At 58.3% G+C, this 13,287-nt stretch overlaps 1 protein-coding gene across 1 annotated transcript in view; it reads right to left on the bottom strand.

Annotated features, from left to right (window-relative positions):
- Positions 1-1,300: 1,300 nt before the first annotated feature.
- The window catches only part of LOC140735723 (thrombospondin-3-like), a 114,367-nt gene continuing 102,380 nt past the window's right edge, over positions 1,301-13,287 (bottom strand). The window contains 2 exon segments of the mRNA XM_073061143.1: positions 1,301-1,695; positions 1,780-1,919. Coding sequence (XP_072917244.1) covers positions 1,640-1,695; positions 1,780-1,919 — 196 coding nt within the window. The 3' untranslated portion in view covers positions 1,301-1,639.

Raw genomic sequence — 13,287 nt, 5'->3', positions numbered from 1 at the left:
GAGGAGGGGATTGCCACACTGTGGGAGGGGTGATGAGGAGGGAGTGCCACACTGTGGGAGGGGTGATGAGGAGGGGATCGCCGTGCTGTGGGAGGGGTGATGAGGAGGGAGTGCCACACTGTGGGAGGGGTGATGAGGAGGGGATTGCCGCGCTGTGGGAGGGGTGATGAGGAGGGGATCGTCGCGCTGTGGGAGGGGTGGTGAGGAGGGGATCGCCGTGCTGTGGGTGGGGTGATGAGGAGGGGATCACCTCACTGTGGGAGGGGTGATGAGGAGGGGATCGCCGTGCTGTGGGAGGGGTGATGAGGAGTGGATCGCCGTGCTGTGGGAGGGGTGGTGAGGAGGGGATTGCCACGCTGTGGGAGGGGTGATGAGGAAGGGATCGCCGTGCTGTGGGAGGGGTGATGAGGAGGGAGTGCCGTGCTGTGGGAGGGGTGATGAGGAGGGGATCGCCGTGCTGTGGGAGGGGTGATGAGGAGGGAGTGCCAGGCTGTGGGAGGGGTGATGAGGAAGGGATCGCCGTGCTGTGGGAGGGGTGATGAGGAGGGAGTGCCGTGCTGTGGGAGGGGTGGTGAGGAGGGGATCGCCGTGCTGTGGGAGGGGTGATGAGGAGGGGATCGCCGTGCTGTGGGAGGGGTGATGAGGAGGGGATTGCCACGCTGTGGGAGGGGTGATGAGGAGGGGATCGCCACACTGTGGGAGGGGTGATGAGGAGGGGATCGCCGTGCTGTGGGAGGGGTGATGAGGAGGGGATCGCCGTGCTGTGGGAGGGGTGATGAGGAGGGAGTGCCGTGCTGTGGGAGGGGTGATGAGGAGGGAGTGCCGTGCTGTGGGAGGTGTGATGAGGAGGGGATCGCCGTGCTGTGGGAGGGGTGGTGAGGAGGGAGTGCCACGCTGTGGGAGGGGTGATGAGGAGGGGATCGCCGTGCTGTGGGAGGGGTGATGAGGAGGGGATCGCCGTGCTGTGGGAGGGGTGATGAGGAGGGAGTGCCGTGCTGTGGGAGGGGTGATGAGGAGGGGATCGCCGTGCTGTGGGAGGTGTGATGAGGAGGGGATCGCCGTGCTGTGGGAGGGGTGATGAGGAGGGGATCGCCGTGCTGTGGGAGGGGTGGTGAGGAGGGAATGCCGTGCTGTGGGAGGGGTGGTGAGGAGGGAGCTCCACACTGCAGCAAGGACAGTTTGGAGGGCTTGCTGAGCAGTCAGAGACATCGTTATTGGAATGAAATATCTACCCCTAGCCCACCCGAAATGTCTACCCCAGCCCACCTTTGGGCGAACAAAGTTGGGACCGACAGCCGTATCGAGAAGAGCCTCTCACCGCACTCTCCTCGGCCCGGATTTATTACTCAGACAATAACATCATCACATTGCCTGTGTAGCGGTGGCCAGGCCGCGGTGTTTCCTACGTTACGGCCACAGTCACGTAGCTGTGGGCCGGCCAAAGGTGGAGGCGGGGGCTGCTGGAAGTCCAGTCTCTTCCTCAGCCTCAAGTCAAGGCCAATCCTTTCCGGATTCTTCCGTGCCAAGTCTTCCTATAAAAATGGTCGTAGCATTTTGAAAATCTGTCCTCGAGACGCGCTTCTCTGCCCTTGCGCACAGATCCTCGACGGCGTCGAACTGCCGAATCCCTCTCGCTTGCTCAGAGGCCGAGTTGGATGAGCTTGCGAAATGGCTCGAAGTCTTCGGGAATGGTGTCTGATGGGGAGAAGAGGGAGGCAGGTGAGCGGAAGAGAACGACCCAGCTGCCCCAACGCGGGGTCCCAGCCGCTGGGTACTCACCGTTGCATCTGTAGCGCAGGTTGGACCAGATGATGTTCTCCTGGGAGAAGCAGAAGACCCCGAGGCGGCCCCCACGCATCGTCGTGTCGATCGTGACTCCGGAGTCGGCCACCAGGTTCGGCCCTTCATACAGCTTCACTCTGCCAGAAAGAAACTTCTCAAGTTAGCCCCAAGCGCCCGCTGAATGGTCACTCTGCTGGATCAGAAACCTCTGAGGGGAGAGCTGGCAGGAGTTACGAGGGTCCAAAGCATCAACGTGAACATATGTTACCACAGACTCCTTCATAACCGGCTGGTGGCGTAGTGGCATCAGCGCTGGACTTCGGGGCGAGAGGTCCCGAGTTCGAATCCAGCCGGCTCCCTTGCACGCTCTCCATCCGTGCCTGGGCGAGCAACTCCACCTTGTAAAAAAAAACCTGGAGAGGGACGGGCTCTGTCCACTATGGTGCCCCGACTCCACCAGGAGTTAAGGGCGCGCACACTCACACACACTTACAGGGAAAATAAATAAATAGAATTTACAAAAAAAAAGACATACATAAAGACTGACAAACAATGCACAAGAAACGACAATCTGTGCAAAGAAATGAAATCATACCAAGAGCACAGGTTGGAGATACGTCTCTACCAAAGGAGGTGTGTGACACTCCTTCCCTCCACTAGCCTGCAGGTCACCCTTGGGCGAGGTGTAGCACCTGCTTAGTGATGTCCCCCCCCCCCCTCCATCCCCGGATCAGGGTCACATGAAACCACAGGAGCAAGTGGTGCATATGAGATGGTCGTATGAGCAGCCTGTGCATATCACAAGTCCTGGTTCTGTGACCACTGACACCAGGCAGACAATCTCTGAAGAGTATTGATAATGGCTGGGGTCACCCGTCTCGTAAAGACTCTGCCCAGAAGTTGGCAATGGAGAAATTTGCCAAAAACAATCATGGTCATGGAAAGACCACAATCGTCCACATCATACAACACAGCACATGATGATGATGTCACATGACACAGCACATAATGATGAAGTCATACGACACTGATCATAATGATGCTGACGATGGCTGAGAACTTCATTCGCCCCATCACTGAACTATTCCCAGAACCCATAGACTCACCTTCAAGGACTCTACATCTCATGATCATAATATTTATTTCTTGCTTGTTTGTTTGTTTATCTATTTACTCATTTTCTATTTGCACATTGGTTGTTTGTCCGTCTTTGTTCTGTGCAGTTTCTCATGGACTCTATTGTGAGATATATGTACTTTGAACTTTGAACATCAATTGTGAAATGAATCTCTAGGTCATATGTAGAGGTGAGTGAAGTTATCCACACTGGTTCAGGAGCCTGATGGTGGTGGGGTAATAACTGTTCCTGAACCTGGTGGTGTGGGACCCGAGGCTCCTCTGTACTTTGTAGACAGTCAGAATCATTTACTCTAACATAGAAATGCCAACTAATAGATCGCACGGTCGAGGGAAACATTTGCTTTGAGTTTTATTGCAAGAGGGGAAGTTGCACTGGATGATATTTTTTAAAACACAGAGAGTGCTTGGTGCCGGGATCGAGCTGCTGAGGAGGTTACGGTGGAGGCTGATACGATCGTGGTGTTTCAGGCTGTTAGGGATATGGATCATCTGCAGGCAGATTTGGCATTGTGTTCGGCACTGACATAATGGGCCAAAGGGCCTCTATTCCTGTGCTGTACTGTTCTATGTTCTAGAATCCAGAACTCCTGTTCGAATCCCAACACTGCGGTAAAACACTCGTACTGGGAATGGGATTGTTGTAGGAACCCATCCGGGAATCTCCTCCCGGGAAAACGCAGAATGACCTCCGTGTGAGTCCAGACCTGCCAATATCATCGGCTTTTAGCAGCCTCCCCCCACCCCCCCAGGCAATAGCCACTGCTGGCATCATCGTGAATGAGGAACCCTGCACTGGCCACATGGTTGAGAAACTGGTACAGGTGCGACCCCACACACTCTTGGCCAGCACCCGTCCAGTCAGGGTCGGACAGTATCTGTGGAGGGAGGTGGACAGTTGGCGTCTTGGGTTGACACCCTTCACCTGCCTACAAACATCTGGAATAGCCTGGATCACCTCTGGCTCAGTAGCTGCTCCCCTCCTCTCTGGTGACCTGTTCTCTCAAAGGCTGTGGCACTCTCTGAATGTCAAACTACCTTTCTTTTACTTTCTTTTCTTTCTTTCTCTCTCCCTATCTATTTTTTATCTGTAACTCAGGAGTTTGTCAGAGGAGAACTGAGCTGAAAAAGGGGAGAGGTGGAAGTGCTGGCAGTGGGGATTCCCTGCTCTTAAATTCAATCCCTTTAGCAATGAAGGCCAACTTCTATTTGCCTTCTTGATACCCTGCTGCAGCTGCAAACCAACCTTTCGTGATCCATGCACAAGCACTCCCAAGTCCCTCTGCACAGCAACATGCTGGAATCTTTTACCATTTAAATAATAATCTGCTCTTTCATTTTTCCTTCCAAAGTGGTGACCTCGCATTTACCAACATTGTACTCCATCTGCCAGACCCTTGCCCACTCACTTAACCTATCTCTCTGTATCCTCTGCACAATTTGCTTTTCCACTCAATTTAGTATCATCAGCAAACTTAAACACATTACACTCGGTCCCCTCTTCCAGATTGTTAACAGTTGCAGGCCCAGCACCGGCCCCTGCAGCACACCGCTCCCCACTGATTGCCAAACAGAGAAACACCCATTTATCCCAACTCTACTTTCTGTTGATTAACCAATTCTCTATCCATGCTAATACATCACCCCCAACTCTACGCTTCGTTATTTTATAGATAAGTCTTTTATGTGGCACCTTATCAAACGCCTTCTGGAAATCCAAGGAAATAACGTCTATCTGTTCTCCTCTATCCAATGCACTCGTTATATCCTCAAAGAACTCCAGTAAGGTTGTCAAACAGGACCTGCCTTTGCTGAATTCACGCTGTGTCTGCCTGGTGGATCGGTTTCTTTCCAGATGCCTCGCTATTTCTTCTTTAATGATAGCTTCAAGCTTTTTCCCAACAACAGATGTTAAACTAACTGTCCTATAGTTACCTGCCTTTTGCCTACATCCTTTCTTGAATAGTGGTGTGACATTCACCATCTTCCAATCTACCGGAACCCGCCCAGAGTCCAGAGAATTTTGGTAAACCATCATCAAAGCCTCAACTATAACCTCTGCCATTTCTTTCAGTACACGGGGATGCATTCCATCAGGATCCGGGATCTTATCTATCTTCAGGCCCACAAGTTTGCTCAGCATTACCTCTTTAGTGATAGTTACTGTATTGAGGTCCTCACCTCCCATCACATCCATATCATCCCCCTTTGGTATGTTAGACGTGTCCTCCACCATGAAAACCGACACAAAATAGTCATTCAACACCTTGGCCATCTCCTCATTACCCAATATCAAATCCCCCTTCTCGCCCTCCAAGGGACCTACGTTCACTTTGGCCACCCTTTTCTGCTTTACATAATTATAAAAACTTTTACTATCCTTCTTAATATTTTGTGCTGGTTTATTTTCATAATCTAGCTTCCTTTATTGCTTGCTTAGTGGTTCTTCGTCGCTTTTTAAAGTTTTCCCAATTTTCCAGTTTCCCACTACTCTTGGCGACTTTGTACGCACGAGCTTTTAGTTTGATGCCTTCCTTTAGGTGACAAGCCGAATCTCCTCAAACTCCTAATGATATCTTGCCACTGACTCACCTCCTTTATAGTTGCATCAATATGTTGGGACCAGGTTAGGTCCTCAGAGGTAACACCCAGGAGCTTGAAATTGCCCACTCACTTCACGTCTGATCCCTCTATGAGGATAGCTTGTGTTCCCTCGTCTTACCCTTTCTGAAGTCCACAACCGGCTCTTTGGTCTTGCTAACGTTGAGTGCAAGGTTATTGCTGCGACACCACTCAACGAGCTGGTATACCTCTCTCCTGTGCGCCCTCGCGTCACCATTAATCTACGGCCTCTAGTTCTGATCTCACCCAACCTCAGTGGAAAGAACCTGTTTGCATTTACCCTATCTATACCCCTCATAATTCTGTATACCTCTATCAAATCTCCCCTCATTCTCCTGCGCCTCAGGGAATAAAGTCCTAACCTATTCAACCTTTACAACTCAGGCCCTCAAGTCCCAACAACATCCTTGTAAACTTTCTCTGCACTCATGTTCTTATTTATTTGTGTGTGTGTGTGTGTGTGTGTGTGTGAGTGAGTGAGTGTGTGTGTGTGTTTCAGTGCATATGTTTGAGTGTGTGTGTGTCTCAGTGTGTGTTTGAGTGTGTGTGAGTGAGTGTATGTGTGTGTGTGAGTGAGTGTGAGAGTGAGTGAGTGTGTATGTGTGTGTGTGTGGGTGGGGGCGTGGGCGCGCACACGAGAGAGAGAGAGAGAGACTGTGTCTATCTGAGTGTCTGCCTGTGACAACAATAAATTTGAACCATTTCTGTCACTCACATCATTCCGTTTCCCCAGGTGAGTACCGGTAAATACATTTACAAGGAGTAAGCTGGGGGAGAATATTTTTCTTCATTTTGTTGGGAATGGACAACTATCAGATAAAGATTAGCTTTATTTGTCACACGTACATTGAAACAGACAGTGAAATGCATCGTTTGCATTAATAAGAACATAAGAAATAGGAGCAGGAGTCGGCCATCCGGCCCATCGAGCCTGCCCTACCATTCAATAAGAACATGGCTGATCTGTCCGTAAACTCAGCTCCATCTACCTGCCTTTTCCCCATAACCCTTAATTCCCCTACTATGTAAAAATCTATCTAACTGTATCTTAAATATATTTAGTGAAGAAGCCTCAACTGCTTCCCTGGGCAGAGAATTCCACAGATTCACCACTCTCTGGGAAAAGCAGTTTCTCTTCATCTCCATCCTAAATCCTCTCCCCTGAATCTTGAGGCAATGTCCCTTAGTTCTAGTCTCACCTACCAATGCAAACAACTTTCCTACTTCTATCTTATCTATCCCTTTCAAAATTTTGTATGTTTCTATAAGATCCTCTCTCATTCTTCTGAATTCCAGTGAGTACAGTCCCAGGCAACTCAATCGCTCCTCGTAGGTTAACCCCTTCATCTCTGGAATCAGCCTGGTGAACCTCCTCTGCACCACCTCCAGAGCCAGTGTATCCTTCCTCAAGTAAGGAGACCAGAACTGCACACAGTACTCCAGGCGCAGCCTCACCAGTACCCTGTACAGTTGCAGCATAACCTCCCTGCTCTTAAATTCAATCCCTCTAGCAATGAAGGCCAACATTCCATTTGCCTTCTTAATAACAACCAATAACAACTTGTTATGACAACAACCAAGACAGTCTGAGGAAGCATGGGGGCAGCCCACAAGTGTCCCCAGCTTCTGACACCAACAGAGCATGGCCACAACTGACTAAACTTAACCCGTACGCCACTGGAACGTGGGAGGAAACCGGAGCACCCGGAGGAAACCCACGCAGTCACAGGGAGAATGTGCAAACTCCTCACAGACAGCAGCAGGAACGGAACCCAGGCTGCTGGCTGTAAACTGTAACGCTAACCGCGACACTACACTGCAGTTCAGCACAGACAGGTCGGGCCGAACGGCCTGTTCCTGTGATCCACTGTTTATGTCCGTGCTTCAGTGTCTGCACTGTTCTGAGATCATAGTCATACAACAAGAAAACAGGTCCTTCAGCCCACAGCAGGATGGCAGCTGAGCTAGTCCTATCTGCCTGTGCCGGGCCCATATCCCTCCACACCAGGGCTTCCCATACCATTAACCGAGGGGGTCCGTTAACCCCCAGCTCCAAACCTTCTGGATGAGGGGTTGGCTTTGGGGTTCTGATGTTCCTATCATTCATTCTACGGGGTTTCTTGTTTTACGGGCGCCTGTGAAGAGTAACGATTTCAGGGTGTATGCTGTATTCATTAAATCGATGTTTAATGTCCTCAGCAGTGACCACGCTCCCCGGCTGTGGACTCACTTTTGGAGACTCTGCACTTCGCTCCAAGTGTTCCCGTTCAATCCTTTTCACTGTTTGTGCGATTTGACCGAGGCTCTGTCTGCACACCGTGGCCTGCAGACGTCGAGGCAGGGCTGAGCGGACTGGCTCGGTGCACACCGTGGCCTGCAGACGTCGAGGCAGGGCTGAGCGGACTGGCTGCCTGCACACCGTGGCCTGCAGACGTCGAGGCAGGGCTGAGCGGACTGGCTCGGTGCACACCGTGGCCTGCAGACGTCGAGGCAGGGCTGAGCGGACTGGCTGTCTGCACACCGTGGCCTGCAGACGTCGAGGCAGGGCTGAGCGGACTGTCTGTCTGCACACCGTGGCCTGCAGACGTCGAGGCAGGGCTGAGCGGACTGGCTCGGTGCACACCGTGGCCTGCAGACGTCGAGGCAGGGCTGAGCGGACTGGCTCGGTGCACACCGTGGCCTGCAGACGTCGAGGCAGGGCTGAGCGGACTGGCTCGGTGCACACCGTGGCCTGCAGACGTCGAGGCAGGGCTGAGCGGACTGGCTCGGTGCACACCGTGGCCTGCAGACGTCGAGGCAGGGCTGAGCGGACTGGCTGTCTGCACACCGTGGCCTGCAGACGTCGAGGCAGGGCTGAGCGGACTGGCTGTCTGCACACCGTGGCCTGCAGACGTCGAGGCAGGGCTGAGCGGACTGTCTGTCTGCACACCGTGGCCTGCAGACGTCGAGGCAGGGCTGAGCGGACTGGCTCTCTGCACACCGTGGCCTGCAGACGTCGAGGCAGGGCTGAGCGGACTGGCTCTGTGCACACCGTGGCCTGCAGACGTCGAGGCAGGGCTGAGCGGACTGGCTCTGTGCACACCGTGGCCTGCAGACGTCGAGGCAGGGCTGAGCGGACTGTCTGTCTGCACACCGTGGCCTGCAGACGTCGAGGCAGGGCTGAGCGGACTGGCTCTGTGCACACCGTGGCCTGCAGACGTCGAGGCAGGGCTGAGCGGACTGTCTGTCTGCACACCGTGGCCTGCAGACGTCGAGGCAGGGCTGAGCGGACTGGCTCGGTGCACACCGTGGCCTGCAGACGTCGAGGCAGGGCTGAGCGGACTGGCTCGGTGCACACCGTGGCCTGCAGACGTCGAGGCAGGGCTGAGCGGACTGGCTGTCTGCACACCGTGGCCTGCAGACGTCGAGGCAGGGCTGAGCGGACTGGCTCTGTGCACACCGTGGCCTGCAGACGTCGAGGCAGGGCTGAGCGGACTGTCTGTCTGCACACCGTGGCCTGCAGACGTCGAGGCAGGGCTGAGCGGACTGGCTCGGTGCACACCGTGGCCTGCAGACGTCGAGGCAGGGCTGAGCGGACTGGCTCTGTGCACACCGTGGCCTGCAGACGTCGAGGCAGGGCTGAGCGGACTGGCTCGGTGCACACCGTGGCCTGCAGACGTCGAGGCAGGGCTGAGCGGACTGGCTCGGTGCACACCGTGGCCTGCAGACGTCGAGGCAGGGCTGAGCGGACTGGCTCGGTGCACACCGTGGCCTGCAGACGTCGAGGCAGGGCTGAGCGGACTGGCTCGGTGCACACCGTGGCCTGCAGACGTCGAGGCAGGGCTGAGCGGACTGGCTCGGTGCACACCGTGGCCTGCAGACGTCGAGGCAGGGCTGAGCGGACTGGCTCGGTGCACACCGTGGCCTGCAGACGTCGAGGCAGGGCTGAGCGGACTGGCTCGGTGCACACCGTGGCCTGCAGACGTCGAGGCAGGGCTGAGCGGACTGGCTCGGTGCACACCGTGGCCTGCAGACGTCGAGGCAGGGCTGAGCGGACTGGCTGTCTGCACACCGTGGCCTGCAGACGTCGAGGCAGGGCTGAGCGGACTGGCTCGGTGCACACCGTGGCCTGTAGACGTCGAGGCAGGGCTGAGCGGACTGGCTCGGTGCACACCGTGGCCTGCAGACGTCGAGGCAGGGCTGAGCGGACTGGCTGTCTGCACACCGTGGCCTGCAGACGTCGAGGCAGGGCTGAGCGGACTGTCTGTCTGCACACCGTGGCCTGCAGACGTCGAGGCAGGGCTGAGCGGACTGGCTCGGTGCACACCGTGGCCTGCAGACGTCGAGGCAGGGCTGAGCGGACTGGCTCGGTGCACACCGTGGCCTGCAGACGTCGAGGCAGGGCTGAGCGGACTGGCTCGGTGCACACCGTGGCCTGCAGACGTCGAGGCAGGGCTGAGCGGACTGGCTCGGTGCACACCGTGGCCTGCAGACGTCGAGGCAGGGCTGAGCGGACTGGCTCGGTGCACACCGTGGCCTGCAGACGTCGAGGCAGGGCTGAGCGGACTGGCTCGGTGCACACCGTGGCCTGCAGACGTCGAGGCAGGGCTGAGCGGACTGGCTCTGTGCACACCGTGGCCTGCAGACGTCGAGGCAGGGCTGAGCGGACTGGCTCGGTGCACACCGTGGCCTGCAGACGTCGAGGCAGGGCTGAGCGGACTGGCTCGGTGCACACCGTGGCCTGCAGACGTCGAGGCAGGGCTGAGCGGACTGGCTCGGTGCACACCGTGGCCTGCAGACGTCGAGGCAGGGCTGAGCGGACTGGCTGTCTGCACACCGTGGCCTGCAGACGTCGAGGCAGGGCTGAGTGGACTGGCTCTGTCTGCACACCGTGGCCTGCAGACGTCGAGGCAGGGCTGAGCGGACTGGCTCGGTGCACACCGTGGCCTGCAGACGTCGAGGCAGGGCTGAGCGGACTGGCTCGGTGCACACCGTGGCCTGCAGACGTCGAGGCAGGGCTGAGCGGACTGGCTCGGTGCACACCGTGGCCTGCAGACGTCGAGGCAGGGCTGAGCGGACTGGCTCTGTGCACACCGTGGCCTGCAGACGTCGAGGCAGGGCTGAGCGGACTGGCTCGGTTCACACCGTGGCCTGCAGACGTCGAGGCAGGGCTGAGCGGACTGGCTGTCTGCACACCGTGGCCTGCAGACGTCGAGGCAGGGCTGAGCGGACTGGCTCTGTGCACACCGTGGCCTGCAGACATCGAGGCAGGGCTGAGCGGACTGGCTGTCTGCACACCGTGGCCTGCAGACGTCGAGGCAGGGCTGAGCGGACTGGCTCGGTGCACACCGTGGCCTGCAGACGTCGAGGCAGGGCTGAGCGGACTGGCTGTCTGCACACCGTGGCCTGCAGACGTCGAGGCAGGGCTGAGCGGACTGGCTGTCTGCACACCGTGGCCTGCAGACGTCGAGGCAGGGCTGAGCGGACTGGCTCTGTGCACACCGTGGCCTGCAGACATCGAGGCAGGGCTGAGCGGACTGGCTGTCTGCACACCGTGGCCTGCAGACGTCGAGGCAGGGCTGAGCGGACTGGCTCGGTGCACACCGTGGCCTGCAGACGTCGAGGCAGGGCTGAGCGGACTGGCTCGGTGCACACCGTGGCCTGCAGACGTCGAGGCAGGGCTGAGCGGACTGGCTGTCTGCACACCGTGGCCTGCAGACGTCGAGGCAGGGCTGAGCGGACTGTCTGTCTGCACACCGTGGCCTGCAGACGTCGAGGCAGGGCTGAGCGGACTGTCTGTCTGCACACCGTGGCCTGCAGACGTCGAGGCAGGGCTGAGCGGACTGGCTGTCTGCACACCGTGGCCTGCAGACGTCGAGGCAGGGCTGAGCGGACTGGCTGTCTGCACACCGTGGCCTGCAGACGTCGAGGCAGGGCTGAGCGGACTGGCTCGGTGCACACCGTGGCCTGCAGACGTCGAGGCAGGGCTGAGCGGACTGGCTGTCTGCACACCGTGGCCTGCAGACGTCGAGGCAGGGCTGAGCGGACTGGCTCGGTGCACACCGTGGCCTGCAGACGTCGAGGCAGGGCTGAGCGGACTGGCTCGGTGCACACCGTGGCCTGCAGACGTCGAGGCAGGGCTGAGCGGACTGGCTCGGTGCACACCGTGGCCTGCAGACGTCGAGGCAGGGCTGAGCGGACTGGCTCGGTGCACACCGTGGCCTGCAGACGTCGAGGCAGGGCTGAGCGGACTGGCTCGGTGCACACCGTGGCCTGCAGACGTCGAGGCAGGGCTGAGCGGACTGGCTGTCTGCACACCGTGGCCTGCAGACGTCGAGGCAGGGCTGAGCGGACTGGCTCGGTGCACACCGTGGCCTGCAGACGTCGAGGCAGGGCTGAGCGGACTGGCTGTCTGCACACCGTGGCCTGCAGACGTCGAGGCAGGGCTGAGCGGACTGGCTCGGTGCACACCGTGGCCTGCAGACGTAGAGGCAGGGCTGAGCGGACTGGCTCGGTGCACACCGTGGCCTGCAGACGTCGAGGCAGGGCTGAGCGGACTGGCTGTCTGCACACCGTGGCCTGCAGACGTCGAGGCAGGGCTGAGCGGACTGTCTGTCTGCACACCGTGGCCTGCAGACGTCGAGGCAGGGCTGAGCGGACTGGCTCGGTTCACACCGTGGCCTGCAGACGTCGAGGCAGGGCTGAGCGGACTGTCTGTCTGCACACCGTGGCCTGCAGACGTCAAGGCAGGGCTGAGCGGACTGTCTGTCTGCACACCGTGGCCTGCAGACGTCGAGGCAGGGCTGAGCGGACTGGCTGTCTGCACACCGTGGCCTGCAGACGTCGAGGCAGGGCTGAGCGGACTGGCTCTGTGCACACCGTGGCCTGCAGACGTCGAGGCAGGGCTGAGCGGACTGTCTGTCTGCACACCGTGGCCTGCAGACGTCGAGGCAGGGCTGAGCGGACTGTCTCTGTGCACACCGTGGCCTGCAGACATCGAGGCAGGGCTGAGCGGACTGGCTGTCTGCACACCGTGGCCTGCAGACGTCGAGGCAGGGCTGAGCGGACTGGCTCGGTGCACACCGTGGCCTGCAGACGTCGAGGCAGGGCTGAGCGGACTGGCTCGGTGCACACCGTGGCCTGCAGACGTCGAGGCAGGGCTGAGCGGACTGGCTGTCTGCACACCGTGGCCTGCAGACGTCGAGGCAGGGCTGAGCGGACTGGCTCGGTGCACACCGTGGCCTGCAGACGTCGAGGCAGGGCTGAGCGGACTGGCTCGGTGCACACCGTGGCCTGCAGACGTCGAGGCAGGGCTGAGCGGACTGGCTCGGTGCACACCGTGGCCTGCAGACGTCGAGGCAGGGCTGAGCGGACTGGCTCGGTGCACACCGTGGCCTGCAGACGTCGAGGCAGGGCTGAGCGGACTGGCTCGGTGCACACCGTGGCCTGCAGACGTCGAGGCAGGGCTGAGCGGACTGGCTGTCTGCACACCGTGGCCTGCAGACGTCGAGGCAGGGCTGAGCGGACTGGCTCGGTGCACACCGTGGCCTGCAGACATCGAGGCAGGGCTGAGCGGACTGGCTCGGTGCACACCGTGGCCTGCAGACGTAGAGGCAGGGCTGAGCGGACTGGCTCGGTGCACACCGTGGCCTGCAGACGTCGAGGCAGGGCTGAGCGGACTGGCTGTCTGCACACCGTGGCCTGCAGACGTCGAGGCAGGGCTGAGCGGACTGTCTGTCTGCACACCGTGGCCTGCAGACGTCGAGG

Source organism: Hemitrygon akajei, chromosome 11, assembly GCF_048418815.1.
Source record: "Hemitrygon akajei chromosome 11, sHemAka1.3, whole genome shotgun sequence".
NCBI lineage: Eukaryota > Metazoa > Chordata > Chondrichthyes > Myliobatiformes > Dasyatidae > Hemitrygon > Hemitrygon akajei.
This window is presented reverse-complemented; position numbering and strand designations above follow the sequence as displayed.